Below are 22404 nucleotides of genomic sequence, written 5' to 3' on the forward strand. Positions count from 1 at the left end.
CAGCCTGTAGCAAATGCTTCTATTGACGTACTTTGATTCAAATATCATTTTAAAAGGAAATTACTGTTCAAAATGCAATTAGTAAAAATGTTTGCTTTGAAGTATGTCTGCTCTATCTACGTTATGCAGAAGCAATTTTTAAAGAAGGCAATATAGTTGTCTCATTGGCACTCTTGTCACAGCTTCCTACATGTATATCAATGTACTATTTCAAATGCTTGAATTATAGAAATATCCTATGGTTTTCAATTCAACTCTGGTCAATTTAAAATTTGGCGATTGTTACAAACACACATACACATTTAATGTAATCATACGTGTAATTCTAAGCAATAAAACATACAGGCGTCAATTATACTGTTGTATCTTGTACCTTTTCATAGATAATTAAAAACTTGAACAAAACATAGTTTATCATACACTTTATTTCGGTACAAAATCATATTTTAAACATAAGAAACAATTTTCATGTAAACAGATTCAACAAATGACAAGAAAGACTTAGTATCACATTATAATCTACCAGTATATATATACCATTGACATAACATTTCAAAAATACCATAAAAAATCACCTGCTGTGCCATGTTCGGATGGTTTGCGCATGTCAAAAAATGGTTGTATTAACCACGTGGTTATCAAAGAGTATATAGACACAAAGACGATAATCTTAATAAATTTATAAAGATAGAAAAAATCACTAAGGCACTCTTGAATCATTGCGACATATATATATATATATATATATATATATAAGCCGAACGGACGGACAGACGAGATACAACGTTGTTAACTCTGAAGCGTGCGTCGTTCAAAAACAAGAACCATACTTTTCGTTCCTCTTTTGTAGCTGAATATTAAATAATCCCAGATCTGATATGTATCGTTATAAAGCTCGAGTCAAGCCTTATCTTGTAAAGGAACTGCCTCATCACTTTTATGTGTCAATTGTGGAAGTTTCTTCATTTTGTTGGACCTTATCCATAACTGTAGCGGATGTAGAAATGTAATTGATGCCATAATGATTAAAGCAATATATACCTGAAACCAGAAAATATAAAAGGATAAAAAGGATAACGATTCCAAAATATTACAGTAGCAATACAACATCCTTTCCATATTTCATCAGTTGAACTATTGGAAACAAAATATAGTTTATTGAAAAAAAATATTTCTATGACGGTCAATAAATTCGAGGCAACCTCAATAGTATCCAATTGATTTTAAAACTTTTAAAGATATACGGATATTGACGAAGAAAGTATAAGAACATTTAATTAAAGTATTTTAGGAAGTACAAAGTTTGGTCTTCTTTTATTTACACATCGTTGTCAATATAATGGAATTTTATGCGACTGTCATACAAGTGAGAGGTTAAGCTAGCTATAAAACCAGATTTCATCCACCATTTTCGACAGTAGAAAATGCCTGTACCAAGGCAGGAATATGACAGTTGTTATCCATTCGTTTTATGTGTTTGAGCTTTTGATTTGTCCATTTTATTAGGGACTTTCTGTTTCGAATTTTCCTCGGCGTTCGGTATCTTGTGATATTACTTTTCACATCTATGATTCATGGAAAGCGAGATAACTCTAGCCTACCTGTTTACATCGACTTTGAGAGGATACAGCCCACTTGACTAATCCATATTGCGTTAATGAAAACACTCCATTTATAAAAGTCATAAAACCATACAGAGGTCCAAAATATTCGGAAGGAAATCTGAAATCAATAGACAAATTTATTTTTATTGATTAAAAATAGATGTTTCTCATTTATTTGTTTTATTTTAAGAATTGAATGCTTATTTCTGTAACTTCATTGGGGTGTAAAAGTGTTGACCGAAGTACATTGTGCATGAAGCGCGGAAGCACTTTATTCTCAAAATGTGCGCACGGTCAACGCTTTTACAACCCTATGAAGTTACAAAAAGAAGCATTCAAATACTTATAATTACATTTTTAAGCTATGATCATGAAAACACGGATTTTTTATTTGTTTTGTTTAATTCACCTGTGCACTTTATTGCGGGACCACTTGTTATCATGAATGATAAGATTTATTGAGTAATACAATTGCTTAAGGAATAACACGTGATGTGCAGTTAACCAGTCAGAATAAAGTATTATAATTAAACATACATCTAATGTAATTATAATAATATAAAAGCATTTGAACTTAACAGTATAAAAATGTCTGTTTTATATATTGTTTTATTTTTTTCTATCAAAACAGATCAATGGTATATTGTGATATGATATTATTTCTTGATACGCTGTTAACTGCAAGTGTTTAAATAAAATTTAAACTTATAAAAATACTCACGCTTCATTTACAAATGCTACTCCAATGGAAAAGAGAAAATTGCGGAATAGTGTGAACAAAACGAAACTAGGAAACAAAAAACTTATATTTTCTACAAGTAAAAAGCTGAATACGGCTGCTATGAATATTCCACATGCTGTCATCGGTATTACTACTGGCTTCCATTTCTTTTCAGTTTTTGAAAAGTCTGAAATATGAGAGATAAGGAATTGAAATATTTGAATACATAAATCATTTGTAGTAGATACATTTTTATTATTTGGAGACAAACTTACAACTTTCAATGATTTGATAAAAACAGGAAAGTTGGAACTTTCAATTGCTGTCATAATTATTTTGAACCATTATTTGTACTTATATAAGATGTTCATATTTTGCAGTAGTCCTTTATTAATAATTGTCACCCTACCAGTAGTTATTTACTTTAATGGTGACTTTCTGCTCAAACATATTCGACGTTATCGATATTACAACACTGGAATACAACAAATGAGTTAAACTAAAGATATAGATTTACGAACATAAAAACATAAGCAGTGAATTGAAGATTGAGACATCAACGGTATTTGAAATTGTAGGTAGAGTAACAAAAAAATGTGACGCAAATACAATATTACCTGAATATCTTCTCCGTTCAGCATCGTAGATAAGACCAGCAACTACAGACCCTATCCCTGATCCCATTGTAGTATAGGCAAATACACCAACATAGTAACTAACTGTAAAACAAGTTTTAATTAATTTCAACAAAATATCTGATGCAAAATGGTTACAAGTAAAATCAAATATAGTTCATTGATATAAAAAAAAAATTGATAGACATGACCGTTAACGATAGAACACAGACACTGAAAACAAACCGCATACATAACACAGTACACTAAGGTAAAACAACGCCAGAGGTGTACTTATGTGCTCCGAAAGGGCAACCAGTTCAGTTTCACACGTGGCATCCGTCGTACTGCTCATGACAAAACATTTGGTGACTATCGCATTGCGAGATGTCTTGTTTGAAAAAGAGAATTATGACTACAATGAGTGGAATATATCTATGGTAATTTGTAACACAAAGTTCATCAGTTTTGTCGTGAAATTTATTTTTCAACCGACCATCATTGATAATTGTAGGTGCAAAAAGATATTAAGCAGATTTCACAGAATCTATAATACTACAATGGTTTAATCAGATTATACCAATACAATTCAACTTTTTTTAGAGTGACACACATAATTTTTTTCTAAGTCAAACAATGTTTGTCTCACTTACCTGTAGATACTTCGCCATTGGCTAATTTATCTATTCTGATATACAGTAAATTCAGGAATGTAGAGAAAAGCAGACAGTGGATTGTCATCCAACAGACATGTGAAATATATGTCATAGATTTCATATAAGACAATACACCTTTCTTAGGGTTAGTTTTTGTCACCATAGCTGAAGAGGAAATACAAAAAAAAATCTCAAATACATTAATAAATCAGTCCGAGTTCACTGATACAAACACGTAGCTAACGCAATAATAGTCGCTTGGTCTCCCAAACATTTGACAAAAAAGAAGACAAGGGGATATATAATGCGATAAGCTATTTTATTTTACGTTTCGGTCGAGATTTTCTCATTTTTTCTATTGTCATTAAGAAATGTATAAAACTGTAGGTTTAATGATATGTGAATTTATATCAAGCGTTACATACATGTATTTGTTTCTAAATTGTTATTCCTTTTACATTTTAGAATGTTACCATTGTGTTTAAACTTTTCAGTTTAGTAAATTCTGGCGGGAATTATTTTTTTTGTATTTTTGCTTGCTTTGTCACTCATGTATCTGATGAAATAAATCACATGAGATTTATATTATACATGTATCGAATAATACTGCCTCTAGATATTCGCTGTCTTAAATTGATATTTTTTGTTTGCTTGTTTTGGCTTCCCGGCAGGTTGTGCACTTGCATTCTGTATATATAAAAAATTGTACAAGAAAAAAATTGACCGACATATTCACAAGGTTGTACACATTCTGGATCATTTCAGTCAATGGAAAGTGCGTTGGTATTTAAATATTTTCAACATAATTATACAAATTACGGTCAATTATTGGAGTGCGACTCTCATATTGTTATAATAAATATTGTTAAAAAAATAATCTTTTAGAATTATATTAAACGCAGATGGTCAATATATTTAATTGAAATAACTAATATTAAAGTTAAGAACAGAAGCAGAACAAATAAACACTTTTACTTAATGGAAGGTTTAAACTATAAAGCTATATCCTTCAAAAGTGTAGGAGTATAGATATTATTCAACCTCAGTTTGTACAACCCCGGTTTTTTTTGGTGGGGTTTGTGTTGTGCCTTTATGAATTTTCTATGTTGTGGTTTGTAATATAATTTGTCTTTTGATCATTTTTCTATTTTTGTCATAGCATTTGCCAGTTAGTTTTCGGCTTGTGGGTTTGGATAACAGTATTCATTTGGTATATTCTACCTCAATTGTAAAATTTAATGCGTTTTCATTTAAATCTCATGTTAGCAATAACGATAACTCTTTTGTCACAATTCACTGCCATCTTATTCGTTGTACGCGATTCGTTAATGTAATTGACTTTTGCTTACTGGCTTACATGGTTTATCAGTTCTTTGTATTTCAGTGTACTGAAGGCCGCTGTCAGAGGTAACACAGATCTCAACTTCATCCAGCTTCTCATTGCTAGTAATGTAACATTTTGGCAATATAAAGAAAGTGCTTGTTCCGATCATTACAAGATACAGGCAAGCCAAAAATAGGAAAGACTCCCTGCGTCCAATGCCCAATCCATATGCAATCTAAAAATAAAACAAAGCCAGATGTTCATATTTCCAAAGCAAAGAAGCAGTTCTTATCGTGATACAGTATGCATAAACGCAATTGAAAAAACCCAAAAGCAAAGATGTTCTTTTATTGTTCGTGTTTAACCTCGAAGACAAAGTGAAACAATCCAAACGGAGAAAAAATCAAACTTGATACGCACAGCCGTGCAAGACTGTTTTTGAGCGGAGTAGTTTGATAGATGTCGAAAACGCTACACTCAAACACATTGAAGACTGACGCAGATACGAAGTTATACCATCAAATCACCGACTCAAATGGCCACAGACACGTACAAGATAACGTCATTATCTTCCCCATAGTTTCTTTTTAAAATACAGAAACAATACAATACCAAGAAGACCATGGGTCACATCACAATATATTTGAAACATTTTCTAGGAAATGATCATTAGATATAAGAAGATGTGGTATGATGCCCATAAAGACAACTCTCTATCTAAGTCCAAACTTGTAAAAGTAAACCATTACAGCTCAAAGAACGGCTTCCAATACGAAGCCTTGGCTCACAACGAACAGCAAGCTATAATGAGCTTCAAACTCACTAGTGTATAACCATCCAAACAGGAAAACCAAGTGTCTTATCCATAAAAAAAACCACCCGAGAAACGAGAAACATGTATGAACAACATCAACAAACGACACCCACTAAACATCAGGTTCCTGTCATAGGACAGGTGCAAACAAATGTAGCGGGTTGAAAAGTTTGAATAGACACCAACTTTCAACCTACCCCGAAACAATAGAGTAACATCACAACATAGAAAGACGAACTATAAAATATCAATTGAAATGGCTGAACGCAATCATAGACATATGATCAAAAAGAAATGATCATACAATGAACGAATATTTTATGATGTATGAATAAACTCATCATAGAAACCAGGATGCATTAAACGGATGAATTATATATTGATAAACATACAGATCTAGAGAGATACCGTGAAGAAGGATATCTCAACATTAAGTACGTTATTTTTAAAATATGAGATCATTAACCTCAAGCTTAGACAACTTTCCGTTGACTCAAGACATACCAAGAGACAAACTATGTAATGGGGAGACAAATCCTGCTTAGCCCTTAGTAATCCATATCTTTGCATTTTTCATGATGCTATAATTTAGTTCACTGGTTACACCACGAACATAATTTAATTTCAACAATTGACAAATGGCGTGAGAACCATTTTCAAATTGATTAATGTCAATCCTAAATGGTGTAACAAACAACTTGATTCAACTTTTACAAAATATCCACACGTATTTTGTCTTTGTATATCGACATGTATAAGCATGAGTAATCGACTGTGACAGTGGACTATAGAATAAATAAATTATAGAACTTTAGAAATATAATACATTCTGTTTTCATATCCAATAACTGTAACAGTTAAGCAGGGTATATTACCTCACTTATTAGATTAATATTTCTATTACTTAATAATAAAACAACAAAGGTCAAAATACGGTATAAGCATTACTAAAATTACCAAAACTTTAAATTAAACCAAGCCTTTTTTCCGTAAGAAAATTTTAAGTGTATTAAGTGTATTATAATGTTAATATATAGTAAATAGAAAAGTATTGAAAAATATATTATTTCACTGCCACTTAAGTTACGAACACTAATTCATATTAAAAGAACACTTTTTTTGAAAATATATATTTATTTTTCTAATAAAAGCATTTATATTACTACATTTGTACCATATGAGGCCTCTGTAAAAGAAGATAATAGAAAACAAAATTGATTTTTTTGGTGTTAAGGTTCCTTATTAACGAATAAAACTACTTTACGATAAATAAAACATAATTCGTTTTTTATATAGATTTGACAGTTGGTTTTCCTGTTTGAATGGTTTTACACTAGTTAAATTTGGAGCCCCCCCTTTTTTTTAGCTTGCTGTAAGTGTGAGCTACGGCTCCGTGTTGGTGACCGTACTTTGACCTATAATGGTTAACTTTTACAAATTGTGACTTGGGTGGAGAGTTGTCTCATTGGCACTCATACTACATCTTCTTATGTCTATATAAATATTGTAGAATCATAAATCGCATAAATATTTGCTGATATATGTTCAAATGGTGCAACTGGACAATGAAGACTGATACAGACACTGGGTTATATGAAAAAATTAAAGACTAGACATGGGCTTCGAATGTATCGAATACTGTTTTCATTTGCATCATTGAAACAATGCTACCTACCATTCGAAAACCACAAAGCGCAGCAAGATGTTTGTGAAATAACATTGCAACAAGTTGTTTGGAATGCAAACATGACAAAGTTTGATTAATTTACATACAGACAAAAATAGAAAACTTGGATAGGTACACATAAGTAACCTCGTCTCTAAAACATTCATGGAATAACTTAAAATAAACTTGCAATGAGATGACATTAATCAAATTTCAGAAAGAAATTAATCTAAATAAGATATGATTACAGAATATACATGACATCATGTTTCATTGGCGTTGTTTGTTCATTCTAAGACAAAATAAAAAATGGGTTCAAAATAGGAAAAGTTATGAATTAATTCATGTAAGTCAATCGATACGGTCTCTTGCACAATTTAAGCAAGTGTGCAGTGATTTTAAAGATAATTAGAGTGGACATCTGGTTAAATTAGTGAAAATCGTGCTTTATCTAGAAGACAAAGCGAAACTATCCAAACGGAGAAAAGTAAAATTCAACACACACAGCCGTTCAAGACTGTTTTGAACGTAGTAATTTGATAGATGCCGAAAACGCTATCTTGTAAGATAACGTCAATATCGTCCGCATAATTTCATTTTAGAATACATAAACAATACACAAGAAGACAATGTGTCACATCAAGATGTATTTTAAATTTTTTCTAAAAAATGATCATGATGATAGATATAAGAAGATGTGATATGAGTGTCAATTAGACAACTCTCCATCCAAGTCCAAATTTTTAAAAATGGAAACCATTATAGCCCAAAGAACGGCCTTCATACGAAGCCTAGGCTCACAACGAACAGCAAGCTATAATGGGACCCCAAAATAACTAGTGTAAAACTATTTAAACAGGAAAACCAAGTGTCTTATCCATAAAAAAAAAAAACCGGAGAAACGAGAAACACTTATGAACCACATCAACAATAGACATCCACTAAACATCAGGTTCCTTTCTCAGGACAGATGCAAACAAATGCAGCGAGTTTACTTTAAACGTTTGAATAGGCACCAACCTCCAATCAACCCGAAATAACAGTGTAACATCACAACATAGAAAGACACACTATTAAATATTAATTGAAATGGTTGAACGCAATCATAAGACATATTAACAAAAACAAATGAACATACAATGAACGAATATTTTATGATGTATGAATAAACTCATCATAGAAACCAGGATGCATTAAACGGATGAATTATATATTGATAAACACATAGATCAAGAGAGTTACATGTACCGTGAAGAAGGATATCTCAACATTAAGTACGCCATTTTTAAAAATTTAAAAGATGAGATGATAAACCTTATGCTAAGACAACTTTCCGTTGACTCAAGACATACCAAGAGACAAACTATGTAATGGGGAGACAAATCCTGCTAAGCCCTTAGTAATCCATATCTTTGCATTTTTCATGATGCTATAATTTAGTTCACTGGTTACACCACGATCATAATTTAATTTCAACAATTGACAAATGGCGTAAGAACCATTTTCAAATTGATTAATGTCAATCCTAAATGGTGTAACAAACAACTTGATTCAACTTTTACAAAATATCCACACGTATTTTGTCTTTGCATATCAACATGTACATGTATAAGTATTTGTAATCGACTGTGACAGCGGACTATAGATTAAATAAATAATAGAACTTTAGAAATATAATACATTCTGTTTTCATATCCAATAACTGGAACAGTTTAGCAGGGTATATTACCTCACTTATTAGATTAATATTTCTATAACTTAATAATAAAACAACAAAGGCCAAAATATGGTGTAAGCATTACTAAAATTACCAAAACTTTAAATCAAACCAAGCCTTCTTTCCGTAAGAAAATTTTTAGTGTATCAAGTGTATTATAATGTTAATAGCAAAAAAGAAAAATATTGAATATAGATTCAGTATTTGTCATTATATCTATTTCTGATAAGAGCATTTATAACTTTTTGTACTAATTTTAAAGAACTACCTAATGATAAGAAATATTTCTGGCTATTCACAAATGAGCATTTACCAACTCTCATGTGCCTAGGAAATTACATTATTAAAGGGTTAGAAATAAGATCCAGATGTAAACAAAATATATGAAGTAATTTTAATTTTAGTATTTTATTGTTATAAGATTTAATATAATAGTTATATAAAACACATGTTGTATTAGGCTCTGATCCTGTTCATAACGTTAAAGTATGTATTAGCTTTCTGTTTTGCTTTTTCCAATCATATTGTGTTGTAAAATGATGCCCTTTATGGGTTCTTGATTAGATTAATAAATTCTTTTCAGATTTGAACCATATGAGGACTCTGTGACAGAATATAAAAGAAAACAAAATGAATTCATTGTTGTTAAGGTAGCTTTTTCACAAATTAAACTACTTTACAATAGATAAGACATAACTCGTTTTTTATATAGATTAGACCGTTGGTTTTCCAGTTTGAATGGTTTTACACTAGTCATTTTGGGAGCCCTTCATAGCTTGCTGTTCGGTGTGAGTCAAGGCTCCGTGTTAGTGACCGTACTTTGACCTATAATAATTTACTTTTTACAAATTGTAACTTGGATGGAGAGTTGTCTCATTGGAACTGATTGATACCACATCTTCTTATGTCTATATAAATATGTATAGAATAATAAACCGCATAAATATTCGTTGATATATATTCAAATGGTGCAACTGGACACTGAAGACTAATACAGACACTGAGTAATATGAACAAATGAAAGACTAGAAAAAGACTTCGAATAAATCGAATACTGTCGTTATTTGCTCGATGATGCCATTGAAACAATGCTACCTCCCATTCGAAAAACCACAAAGCACAACTAGATGTTTGTAAGATAACATTGCAACATGTAGTTGGAATGCAAACATGACAAAGTTTGATTAACATACAGACCAAAATAAAAAAAAAACTTGGAAAGGTACACATAAGTAATCTCGTCTCAAAAGGAATCATGGAAAAACTTAAAATAAATTATGAGATGACATTAATCGAATTTCAGAAAGAAATTTAGTTTAAATAAGATATGATTACAGAATATACATGACATCATGTTTTATTGGCGTTGTTTGTTCAGTCTAAAGCAACAACAACAAAAAAATGGGTTCAAATTAGGAATAGTTATGAATTAATTCATGTAAGTCAATTGATACGGTCTCTTGCACAATATAGGCAATTCTGCAGGGGTTTTATGATAATATGACAGCATTCACACCAAGCAAAGTGGTACCTCTACGGCTTCCAAACAACATGACAAACCAACTCTGTCAAGGTAATGCTATAGAGAAATTGCTAACCATTACATTCATCAAACTGGCTACACGTACATGATTTTATCAAAATGAAAAGTGTCGTGAGAAATATTCTCAAATTACTGAAGGCCGCAACAAATTGGCGTAACAAACAACTTTAATATATATAATTTAGTTATACAAAACATTCACATGTACCTTATTTTCTAACGCAGGTCGACATGTAGTATTGTTGCTAATCGAAGGACAAATCTTTCTGTACGAAAACGCATTGTAAATATATATAACTCGTTATGTTTACGTATCAATTAACCAAAAGTTAGAACAGTTTGGCATAGTATTACCTCAAATTTTTAAATCATTATTTCCATTACGACAAAAATATGGTCTTAGCATTACTAATATTGTATCATGTTTAAATCTATCTAAGCCTCAATATTCTTTAGAAAATTTAATGTATATGATGGGTAGTATTTCAAAGGGGCATTTGTACACACAGTATTTTTTTTTTTTTTTTTTTTTATTAAAAAAGCAAATAAATTGAATAGAATCAAGGAGAAAAACCCAAACAAGATGAAGGAGCAGTCCCTATGTCGACAAATTGTAACTGTCTATAACTTATGTGTATTATCACCGCCCTAATTTTGGAACCAACGTAGTGGATCTAGCGAAGTTGAAACAACTTAAAATAATTATGTTCATTTAATACAGTTCTACCGAGTTCTTAAGTATACTGTTTTAATTTTAATTCTAACAACTTTTGATGAACTGACTTCTCCTCTTTTTATCGATCATCATAATACACCGTTGTACAATTTACTGTACAATAAAATGTTACTGGTTGATCCATATACTTCCAAAGACACGTGATGTTTTTGAAATAGTATTTTAGAGAACATAAAGACATACTGTCATACTCTCACAGTTAGATGTGTGAGCTGCTGAACGACAGAGAACAATCGACCGTGAAAATATTATTTTGTAAGAGAATTTCAGAAGAAGTCTCACTGTCACATTCTTGAAATTTATCTGGAGATAGTAAAAATCAATTGGGTGTCTGGCCTCCTAAACAATTAAAGACTATCGACCTCGAAATATGCAGGTACCAGATTTGTGTGTGTTTATGCTGGTATAAAAAAAAAATCTATGAACTAAGCATACAAAATAACAGCTACAAAAGCTACCAACAAATATTTCAACCATGATAAGATGGTGAGACAAAACAAGTTACAGCAAATACCAAACATAATTCCAAGAAAAATAATAAATTGAGAAACTTTCATTAAGAAAATTTGGTTTCTAGATACTGACAGCGGTACATTTTTCAGTTTGGTTGGGGTCATTTTTAAAGAAAATAATATCTGTTTGTGAGTACATTTACCTTGACTACTTGTAAAATAACTGACGAACTGTCGAAGAGTCCACAGAATAATGCTACAATGGTTGACGAGAATCCCTGAAAGAGATTCGCTACCTGGAAACAGAAATAAAGATCATGCTGAGAACTGGAATCTTTTTTGGTTCCAATTCCGAAAAAAATTAATTGAATAATAAAAGAAAACGAAAAAGCAAACTTAAAACTGACAACTTTCAGTACAATGATTTAAAAATTTCGATTGTGCTTTGTGTACAAATGTAGTCTTTCTTCCTTCACAATCGACAGAAAAACATCTAATCTAAATTGAAGTTAAATTTTAATTTCAACATAAAGACAAATAAATAAAATCACAACTTAAATTCTTAGATACACAATGTACAGTATAAACCAATCTTAAGACCTACCAAAACATGTTTATCCCCGCCGCATTTTTGCGCCTGTATCAAGTCAGCCAGTCTTTGTTAGTCTTGTATGTTTTTTTAATATTTATTCATTTATATGTTTGGGAGTTTAGTATGACGTCCATTTTCACTGAGGTAGTACACATTTTTATTTTAGGGTAAGCTGATGCCCACATCAGATTGCAGGATTTTCTCGCTGCGTTGAAGACTCAGTGGTGGCCTTCGGCTGTTATGTGCTCTTTGGTCGGGTTGTTGTCTCTTTGACATATATTTCCCATTTCCATTCTCAATTTAAATAATTAACAGTACAACTCACTTGGATATTACTAGCAAAGTGTGCAAGACCAGCAACTCCGATACAACAAAGACCTGGACATATTAACCAGGATGTTTCTGAAATAAAAAATGTAATAATATTTTATTTATATCAAAAATTTTAGTTGTTTAATAGCAAGTGTATTTTGCTTAAACTTGTGTTAACGGGGTTTTCTTTTTTTTTTCTTTTTTCGTTATGCACAAATATGCATGGTTATTTCACGATTTTGAGTGAATCTGCCTCCAATTACCTATATGCCCTGGTATTAAATAAAATACCCTCGCGAGTAAATTTCCCCCGCCAGAACCATTTGGTCTTTCTATATCTGCATTTTAAAGTCAATGACATACAAAGTTTGAGTGCGTCTGTACTTAGTCGTGAATTAACTGTTGTTACGACCGGAGATTGCATTATTCAGGAGCATGCAACATTCTACAAAATACGTAATGACCTTGATAATAGACTACATGTACAAGTATATATGTATGCACATTAACCCACTAAAAGTAACACAGTTCCTAATTACCTCAATTATCTAAATGAATAATAAAAGGTGAACGTTTTATTTCCACAGTTTTATGTATAATACATTTGATTAAAACATACGGTGTGATTAGATAATTATGTATGAAGGTGAACTTTCGAAAAATACTTTTCTTGAGAACAAATAATATTCTCACCTATCGATGACCTGGGAAATTTTACTGTCGGACAGCAAGTACTATTCTCAAATACACCTCTGAAATATTATATGTCTGTTCATTTTTGTGTACATACTATATATACTCGTATATGTACATTAATTTAGTACTAAACCTACATCAGAAAAACGAGGTCGCATTCAACGACCAAAGTATTAAGCTTAAGTAAACTTATTTTTTCGAAAATAGAGATCAACGGTAAACAGTATAGTCTGTATTTCACCAATAATTCAAATATACTATTTTGACGTATACATATATATATATATTGTAATCCTAACCCAATATCATCTTACTGAAACCTCCTTCTACATAGATCCTTTATTTTAATAAAGTTGCACTAGTTTTTAATTGGTATAATGTTCGTAAAATGTTTTTTGACGGTACTGTAATGCAGTAAGGTATGAGACGGCTTCCCTGTCCAATATCAGTGTCTACTGTTGATAAAAGTACACACATCAAATTGCATGGAAAATATCTGAAATATGCGTAACAAAAAGGTTTATGGCTAAGAAAAAAAACAGAGGAAAAATATCATGTTTAAATGTTCAAAAGATAAAAATATGGAACTACCTGTTGTTGTAAATGCAAGACAAAAGAGTCCAATTTCGTATACCAATCTACAAAACACATGAATCTATGTTATAGTAAAACTGGTCGATAACTAGGACAGCTTTCCTATCAACTTTTTTTTTTGGTATCAGCAATTTTCATTAGTATGTTTTTAAATGCCCTGCATGGCCATGACATAAATAGTTAACATCTTTTGCTTTACATTCTTTTATCATCCAAAGATCTATCGTTTGTGTTTAAAAGGGGGATTATAAAAAAAACTTCTATAATGTTTATGTTCATTTTTTTTGAAGAAATTAGATATTTCATGATTGAGGAAGGGACAATTATCAAAGGAATAAATTTATCGTTTTCATGTATCAAAGGTAGCGTATGGCGAGCATAATAAGTTTCTATATATATTCATGAACGAATAAAGGTTTCCACATTTGTACGAAAAGCCAAGAATTTAATTATCATGTATAAAGCTTATAACTTAAAAAAGAAAAAAAAAGACTTTAATAATAACACCTTAACCAACATATCTTACAAAATAACAATCCGGGTAATACGTGTTCCAAGTGCCTTTGTCATAGGTCCGAGAATGGCCATTCCTGCCCATGTAAAACCAACACCAATGGAAAAAAAGAGTCCCAGTCGACTCTCTTGTTCTGTGCAGTCTTTATATTCTTCATCATTAGAATCAAAGAATGTTATATTGTTTCTATGATCACCACTATAAATACCTGATACATTCTCTCCATGCGTGAAGTTTATTTCAACATCAGTAATCAATTGATTTTTCTTACAGAGATCTGCATAAAATCCTTCGTTTGTAAATATAAATACGAGAGAACTCCATCCGTAAATAATTCCAGAGAATAATAGTATTTCAACAGAACACCACACAGTACATAACCCGCGGAATTTTCTGTAACATGCCATTTACCTTACAGTCCTATCCAATAGCGATCACGTCTGTAGTACTTACTGACTTTGTACTTATTCACTTCGTAAGTACCTTTTATCGTGCATTGACTCCGGGTGCTGCAAGTAAAATATATGCTATGTCGTCAAAGGTTTGAACTGAATTGGCACAAATTAAATAAAACACAAATGTATATTATTTCCGGATCATGTCATCCCTGACTTTTAAGTTTAAAAAGATTTATAAATATTATATGTGAAAACAACATTGCTTAAGTATTTTAAGCTGACCTTATTTATTTAAATACATATATGCATGTACAATATTTAAACGAAATTCACCAAAGTTACAATTGCAATTTACGAGATTAAAAAAAAAATTCCTTGCGCCAGTTGTCCTGACTGAAATTTTCAAAACAATATTCAATGGTTTAATTTTCATACACTATAAACGTAATGTTTTAATTATGATATGTTATGTCGACAGAAAATATATTGAAGACTTAAAATGTACAATACAGTATTTAAATAAATATATGTGCTAGGTCATGGTCGTCCTTTACAACTGTAATTGGTTATACCCAGTCAATGAAGATTTAATTGCCATTGAATTTCTATATAACAGGGAGTACGGAGTAACAACAGTTTGAGGAATCTATATAATTACTTCAAGCTGAGACGGATTGCATGATGGTTGTTGACTTGCAGCACAAAAATGCTACATCGAGACAACGAATATAAAATACATGATATAAAATAAATATGAAACGGGAAAGAATGAAAAGGGGAGGGGAGCGAGTGTTTACCCTCACACAAAATATTTTATATCATATACATGTATTCAGAATTAAGGAATTGTATGTAAAAGACGGTAAAGGAAAATTATGCTAAGAGTGATAATTGGTGCCTATATTACAAAAAAATATTAAAAAAAAAAAGAAGAAAAGAACCAAGTCTTTCACAGCTATGTTAATTTGTTAATTTCTTTGATAAATGAACCGGTTCAGATGACCTGGCTACTCTAATGCTGAAAAGTAATGTTTGATGTCTCTACGATGCAATAAACATGTCAAAATTGACATATTTGACTTAAAATGGCCATTTTAACTAGTTTTTGGACAAAATAAATATGACCTTATGCATTATAGAGGGTGGTAAAGGGTTATTTTCGTGCAACGTGTTTTGCCATTTTTATTTCACGTGCCATTTTTATTTCACGTGCAGCCGTGAAAAAGGTCCGTTATTCACCGTGTTTCGTGAAATCGTTAAAAAGATCAACGTGCAAGAAAATTTTAATTGTTCGTTCATCGTAAAATTGCAATTTTAATCCGCGTTCTTCCGTGCAGATACCCCCCGTTTACGCCCCTCCTTATAGTAAACAATTTTTGACATATACAAATCGTTGAAGAAAACATTTTGTATCAAAATCTTTTTTTTTTTGGTAACGCCTCATAACAAAATAAAAATCACGCGGGTCTCCAAATGAGTCTATGTTGAAAATGTTAAGTAGTTTTCTTTAAACGCAAGAGTTTCGAGCCATAACGCTAATATGCAAGACAAAATTATAGAACAAAAAACACTGATATTTCCAAGACTAATGTCTTAAGCACATCTTAAGGATATTGTATTATAGATTTATATAACAATTTTTATTTTTGACTGTAAAAGACAAAAAATAGCCTAATAAAATTTTGTCAGCGGCCACATGCACTATTTACAAATACGGTTCTTCGCGGTTACTCAGTGTTCATTATTCGTCGAACTCCCCTAGCTCAAGCTTGAAGCTTCTTTATAAAAACCTGTCTCTCCATGAAATGGGATACCAATATCATCCTCCATCAATGTACGCCCTATGTAAAAGGTTACTAGTCGCCCCAGATTTATCTTCCATACAGTGATAATTTATACCGGTCATCTGATTGTCAGGTAATATATTATTACTTCTCTCTCGATCAAATTTTCAAACAATTTTGGCTTCTATTCCTTTGTCATATTTATTTTGTAACTTTTGTTGTATTTATAAGGTTTTCTTTTCAAGGCTAAACTTTTTTGGAATTTGACTTTCATTTAGATTTTTTTTTAGATAAATGAATAACACATGCGTCGATTTATTGAATGCTGAATGTGTGATACTGTGTCCTTTTGTTTTGTTTTTGTTGGATAGAATTGGTGCTTCATCAAGATTTATTTGAATGATATTCTCGAAAGAGGGGCGCCTGGAGGGCAAACTCATCCTTTTTCACATGTGACACCCGTCATGGTGCTCATATGTTTGTAGATATCCGGTAATTAGCCTAATTCGGTCACATTTCTGAAATGGGAACGGGATTGTAATTACGATATTAGGAACATATCTGAAACTTATGCACATAACACGTTTTGTATATATAAATATATAAAAAAGTGAACAAAAATGTAAATATTATGTCGATAGTATACATTATGGAGTGCAATAAAACTCAATTGTAAAAGCAAGCTCATTGACCAGTAAATGTTGGCTCAAAAGGTCTTAATATATTTTTCTTTCACTAAAAGTTTCCGATTTCTGCAAATATGTTGGTTATTTGAAGTAAACAATGACACCAAAAGCACGATTTATGTCAGGGAAGGGATTCTATTATGTTTTGAATGGAGTGTGTGCATTGGTGGTCTAACCACGTAAAGGCAAGACGACAGTTCTTTAATTGTGTTTTATGCGACATGCTAGTGAGAGAGGAACTCCTCAACATATGATACTTATTTATGCATCTCATATATCGAAATTAAGTGTTCATACAAAAATCATAGATAGGGGTATTTGGTTGCGGTTCATCCCATCAAGTTAGTTAATCGATTATCACTTCATAGAATTGAAATAGTCAACATTCTCATTTGTGTTAATTTACGACAAAATATATTTTTTCTTCCCTTCCTTTTAAATTCTTGACAACTTAATAGGCAACAAAAGCTGTAAAATGTTATGATAAAGAATCAAGAAAAGGTGAAACATACAGCTGTTCTCCCACCTTTGTAAACGACGCAAGGATGTTGGGTACATTTTAATGAATGTTTGGTATAATACTATTCTGTATATTCCTAACTGAGACTAGAGCTTGAATTGTCTATTGCATATATAATTTGTAATTGTTTGAATAAGATTAAAAATAAAACTTACAGTTAACTTTACATCTTTTTCTTTTTAATCTTAACATTTAAAAGGGAAGTTGAAGTTAAAGCTTAACCTATCCTATATGCTTTACATTTAATAGAAGATACATGTACGAGAAATAAAACATTTTTTAATCACATTAAAACTCAATTTTCCGTTATTTTAATCCGGTTTTAAAACGATCAGTTGGTCTTATTTTATATATTGTTTTTAATTAGACCGATCGACTATATTTTGACTTTATTTTCTCTCATTATATTTATACGACATGCTAGTGAAAGAGGGCATTTCTCAACATGGAATACTTTTTTATGCATTATAAATATCGAATCAAGTATGCATACAAATATCATGAACAGGGATATGTTTGGCGCGGTTCATCCTATTAAATATATCGCTAATCATCTTCATGTAATTGAACTTGTAAACTTCAATATTCCCTTCATTTTCAGTTTTTGTTAAATTAAAATGAATAGATAACGTTATAAGATTGAAAATATAATTTTCTATTACGACACAAAAGCGATTTAAAAAAGAAATCGTATTTAATCGTAGTCTACATTCTCGATGTTTTCTAAGTTCGTTAGTATATATATAAGTAACAGTAAGACAGTAAGATAAGTAAATAAGTATTGTCCCCGGTAAAAAAAAAGTACAGTTCCTTGTTTAGTGAAAAGACTGAAAAAAAGTAGGTTAATTGAAAACTACAGTAAATAGCTATGTACATGTACTATTCTGCTTCATATTTCTGAAATCTCTTACGTGAATAACTGATATTAAATTTCAAATCCAATGTTTAGACTAGTTTAGGAATAGATGAAACGTCCAATTCACTATCGAAATAATAAAACTCCGTATTTATAACATTATAAATGTCCAATGTTTGTTATAGAGTTGTCTTTCTTTATTCCTACCGAATAGAAATATAAAATGCACACATCCCTATCTCGTATTTTAGAACAGCAGATGCTGAGTGATATTTACAAACTGTTTAATACTTAAGATGGATATCAAGTGTATGCTTTATGCTGCATCAGCACAATAAAGGAAACATTAATCGATCTCCTGCTATAGTATAAAACAAAAGGTTAATACCACTCGGCTATATACGGCAAAGAAAACAAAACAAACAAATATCATTACAGTTTTCCAGATAATCTCACTGCATAAAATATGGATATATATACTAGTTATTGATTTAATTTGTATGAATAGTTTTTAGTTGTGAATTTTTTCTCATAATGATAAGTCGTATTTTTTTATTTCAGAACTTCACAGGCAAAAACTACTAGAAAAAAAGGAACATTATTAACATATCTATAATAACTTTTTGGTATGTTATATATTCAAATTAAACAAATGTATTTTCTCAGAGGGTGTCTTCCTTACATGCTTACATTTGATCAAATGTATGTCCCTCGAATGCCTTAAAATTTAATGGATGTATGTTAATAAAACTGTCAATTTTTGTAAAATATAATGTGTATCCTTTGAAAATTGTTAAATGTAATTTGAATAAAAACATATAAATTCCCTTTTCTAATAAATTTTGTATTAAACGTTATTATACTTATAATTGCTAAAATCCACGTCATTTGAATATATATTGATTCCTGCTAGTAAATCGAAAACATTCGCTGTGAAGTTGAGTGTAGTTTAAAAAGAGTCTATTACATAAAAAAAAGAGTCTATAATTACATAATAATGTTCGCTATTCAACGCACTTCACGCGCACCGAACCATAAAGAAGCAAATAGATAACATAAAGTATAAACCCCGTTGCTGGATATTATTAACACCAAAAAATTTATATTAGTTTACAAGACAAAGTAATGAACTTTCTAGATATATGAAATATTTTTTTTTATAAAATTTAAATTAGTTAAGACATTATGCGTACATTCTAGACGATGGCAAGGTTATGCGTTTCAGGAATATAACTCAAGATATTGTATGTAAAGCATTACAGAATATCTTCAAGCAAAATCTTACAAAAGCTGCAACAATTTTAAACCAAAAAAATCAAACAAAGCAATAAATAAGTTCGCTAACTACTGACTATATCGATAATTCGATAAATAATTATTTAGCTTACCTTAAAAGTATAGATTGTCTTGTACTTGACCTTGGTTGTTTACTACATGTGTGTTCTACTCGAATGCTTTAACGTCCGGATTCATTTATATCGGTGATAGATAGGGTGGAACGTGGTTTCTACATAAATAATTTCAATTCATTGGATAAAATATATATAAAAAACCACCGTACAAGAAGGTTTAAATTAGTTAAATTTCACACCAGTCATAATATATAGTAAAAGTTCTCGTTGCGTTTAGCGAGTTGAATATATTGAAAATATCTTCTCTTTTGATCATATACAATGTAGCTCTTCACATGGTTAGGTACTTATACATCCTTGGTATTAAATTTTCGGATTTGAGCGAATTTGAAGAGGACAATTTTGACGCACCAAGTTCATGAAGTGTATTTTTTTTCATTTACCAGACAAAATATTTCATTACATCACAATACTTAATGTATAATTTATCGTTGTATAATGAATCAATATGATTAGTTATGATGATCTATTATATAAACTTAAATATTTAATATCCATTGATTTGATGATGGAGAAGAGAGGTACCGAAGGTAATAAACCTTAAAAGTGTACAAGACAAAAGTAAGCTTTTATTTACAGATTTCTCGTTTTTTTATATTGATATATATACCGATGGTTTTCCTGTTTGAATGGTTTCACTCTAGTAATTTTTATGGCCCATTATATCTTGCTACTCGGTGAAGCAGAAGGCTCCGTATTGATCGCCGTTCTTTTTCCTATAATGGTTTACTTTTACAAATTTTGACTTGGGTGGAGAGTTGTCTCATTGGCACTCATACCACATCTTCTTATATCTATTGGCACTTTTTCAAATAGTGAAACATTAATGCCAACTAATATTATTAATTATAATTTCCACTTGAGCTTAAAAGAAAAGACTATTCAAATGTCAATAGCATTCAATCAGCATTAAATGATGAATGGATGGATGAATGTTTGATTTACCTTGGCAAATAAATTAGGGATGTCAAAAGATCTGCAATTTAATACTCGGATACTTGGTCATGATACTCGCGAGTACTCGAGTACTCGGATGAATCTTAAATTTCAATTGAAAAGTTTAGATTTAAGGTGGGATGCGGTGTTTTTGTTATGATACCTTTTTAGCTCACCTGGCCCAAAGGACCAAGTGAGCTTTTCTCATCACTTGGCGTCCGTCGTCCGTCGTCGTCGTCGTCAGGCGTCGTCTGTTAACTTTTACAAAAATCTTCTCCTTTTCATCCTTATTATATAAATTGTTACATGTTTCTACACAGATTATGGTTATGAATCTAAGTGGTTAAAGTTTATAAAGAATATTTTAGATGATTGTGGTATGTCAAATGTTTGGCAAAACCAAACTGTTTTTTCGTCATTATGGATTTCAAAGTGTATTGAACAGAAACTTAAGGATCAATTTATACAATTTTGGTATTCAGAAATGTTCAAGTTTCCTAATAGGGCATTGTGCTATAGATTATTTAAAACTCATTTTTGTTTTGAAAAATATATCTCAGAGTTATCACCCTATTATATGTACAACAGTTGTTGGCATGACACGGGTTATGTTCTTCTCATATATGTTATGATGGTATGATACTAAACCCCTAACGGGAAGGATTGTGCCTGATGTTCATATGATGAAATCATAATCTTTCAGTCAGTTTAATTGAAGTCTGGAGCTGGCATGTCAGTTAACTGTTAGAAGTCTGTTGTTATTTATGTATTATTGTCATTTTGTTTATTTTCTTTGGTTACATCTTCTGACATCAGACTCGGATTTCTCTTGAACTGAATTTTAATGTGCGTATTGTTATGCGTTTACTTTACTACATTGGTTAGAGGTATAGGGGGAGGGTTGAGATCTCACAAACATGTTTAATCCCGCCGCATTTTTGCGCCTGTCCCAAGTCAGGAGCCTCTGGCCTTTGTTAGTCTTGTATTATTTTAATTTTAGTTTCTTGTGTACAATTTGGAAATAAGTATGGCGTTCATTATCACTGGACTAGTATATATTTGTTTAGGGGCCAGCTGAGGGACGCCTCCGGGTGCGGGAATTTCTCGCTACATTGAAGACCTGTTGGTGACCCTCTGCTGTTGTTTTTTATTTGGTCGGGTTGTTGTCTCTTTGACACATTCCCCATTTCCATTCTCAATTTTACATCCTTTGTAAATTTAGATGTGGTAGTCACCGATTACCAGTCGAGACCGGGA

The 22404-nt window shown here is 31.2% G+C and overlaps 1 protein-coding gene across 2 annotated transcripts; it reads right to left on the reverse strand.

Moving 5' to 3' along the window:
- Positions 1 to 407: 407 nt before the first annotated feature.
- On the reverse strand, positions 408 to 20492 carry LOC139526925 (equilibrative nucleobase transporter 1-like). 2 transcript variants are annotated; one of them, XM_071322116.1, is made up of 12 exons: positions 20188 to 20407; positions 14568 to 15064; positions 14039 to 14085; positions 13445 to 13503; positions 12765 to 12841; positions 12051 to 12143; positions 4953 to 5154; positions 3593 to 3760; positions 2943 to 3044; positions 2326 to 2512; positions 1602 to 1722; positions 408 to 1041 (listed from the first exon to the last, which is right to left on the reverse strand). In XM_071322116.1, the coding sequence occupies exons 2-12, from the start codon at positions 14637 to 14639 to the stop codon at positions 901 to 903; spliced, it is 1269 nt and encodes a 422-aa protein (XP_071178217.1). In that variant the 5' UTR covers positions 14640 to 15064; positions 20188 to 20407; the 3' UTR covers positions 408 to 900. The 2 variants fall into 2 exon arrangements, with proteins under 2 accessions (XP_071178217.1, XP_071178208.1); XM_071322107.1 differs by lacking the exon at positions 13445 to 13503 and having other exon boundaries at positions 20188 to 20492.
- Positions 20493 to 22404: the final 1912 nt, after the last annotated feature.

This window comes from Mytilus edulis, chromosome 1, assembly GCF_963676685.1.
Source record: "Mytilus edulis chromosome 1, xbMytEdul2.2, whole genome shotgun sequence".
Taxonomy (NCBI): domain Eukaryota; kingdom Metazoa; phylum Mollusca; class Bivalvia; order Mytilida; family Mytilidae; genus Mytilus; species Mytilus edulis.

Excerpts from the sequence above, each read along its gene's own strand:
- LOC139526925 (XM_071322107.1), bottom strand. The coding sequence starts at position 14,962 with ATGGCATGTTACAGAAAATTCCGCGGGTTATGTACTGTGTGGTGTTCT. Across the intron at positions 12,842-14,038 it reads TCTTGCATTTACAACAACAG|AAACATCCTGGTTAATATGT; the intron begins GTAGTTCCATAT and ends TTTTTATTTCAG. Across the intron at positions 2,513-2,942 it reads TGAACGGAGAAGATATTCAG|ACTTTTCAAAAACTGAAAAG; the intron begins GTAATATTGTAT and ends CTCATATTTCAG.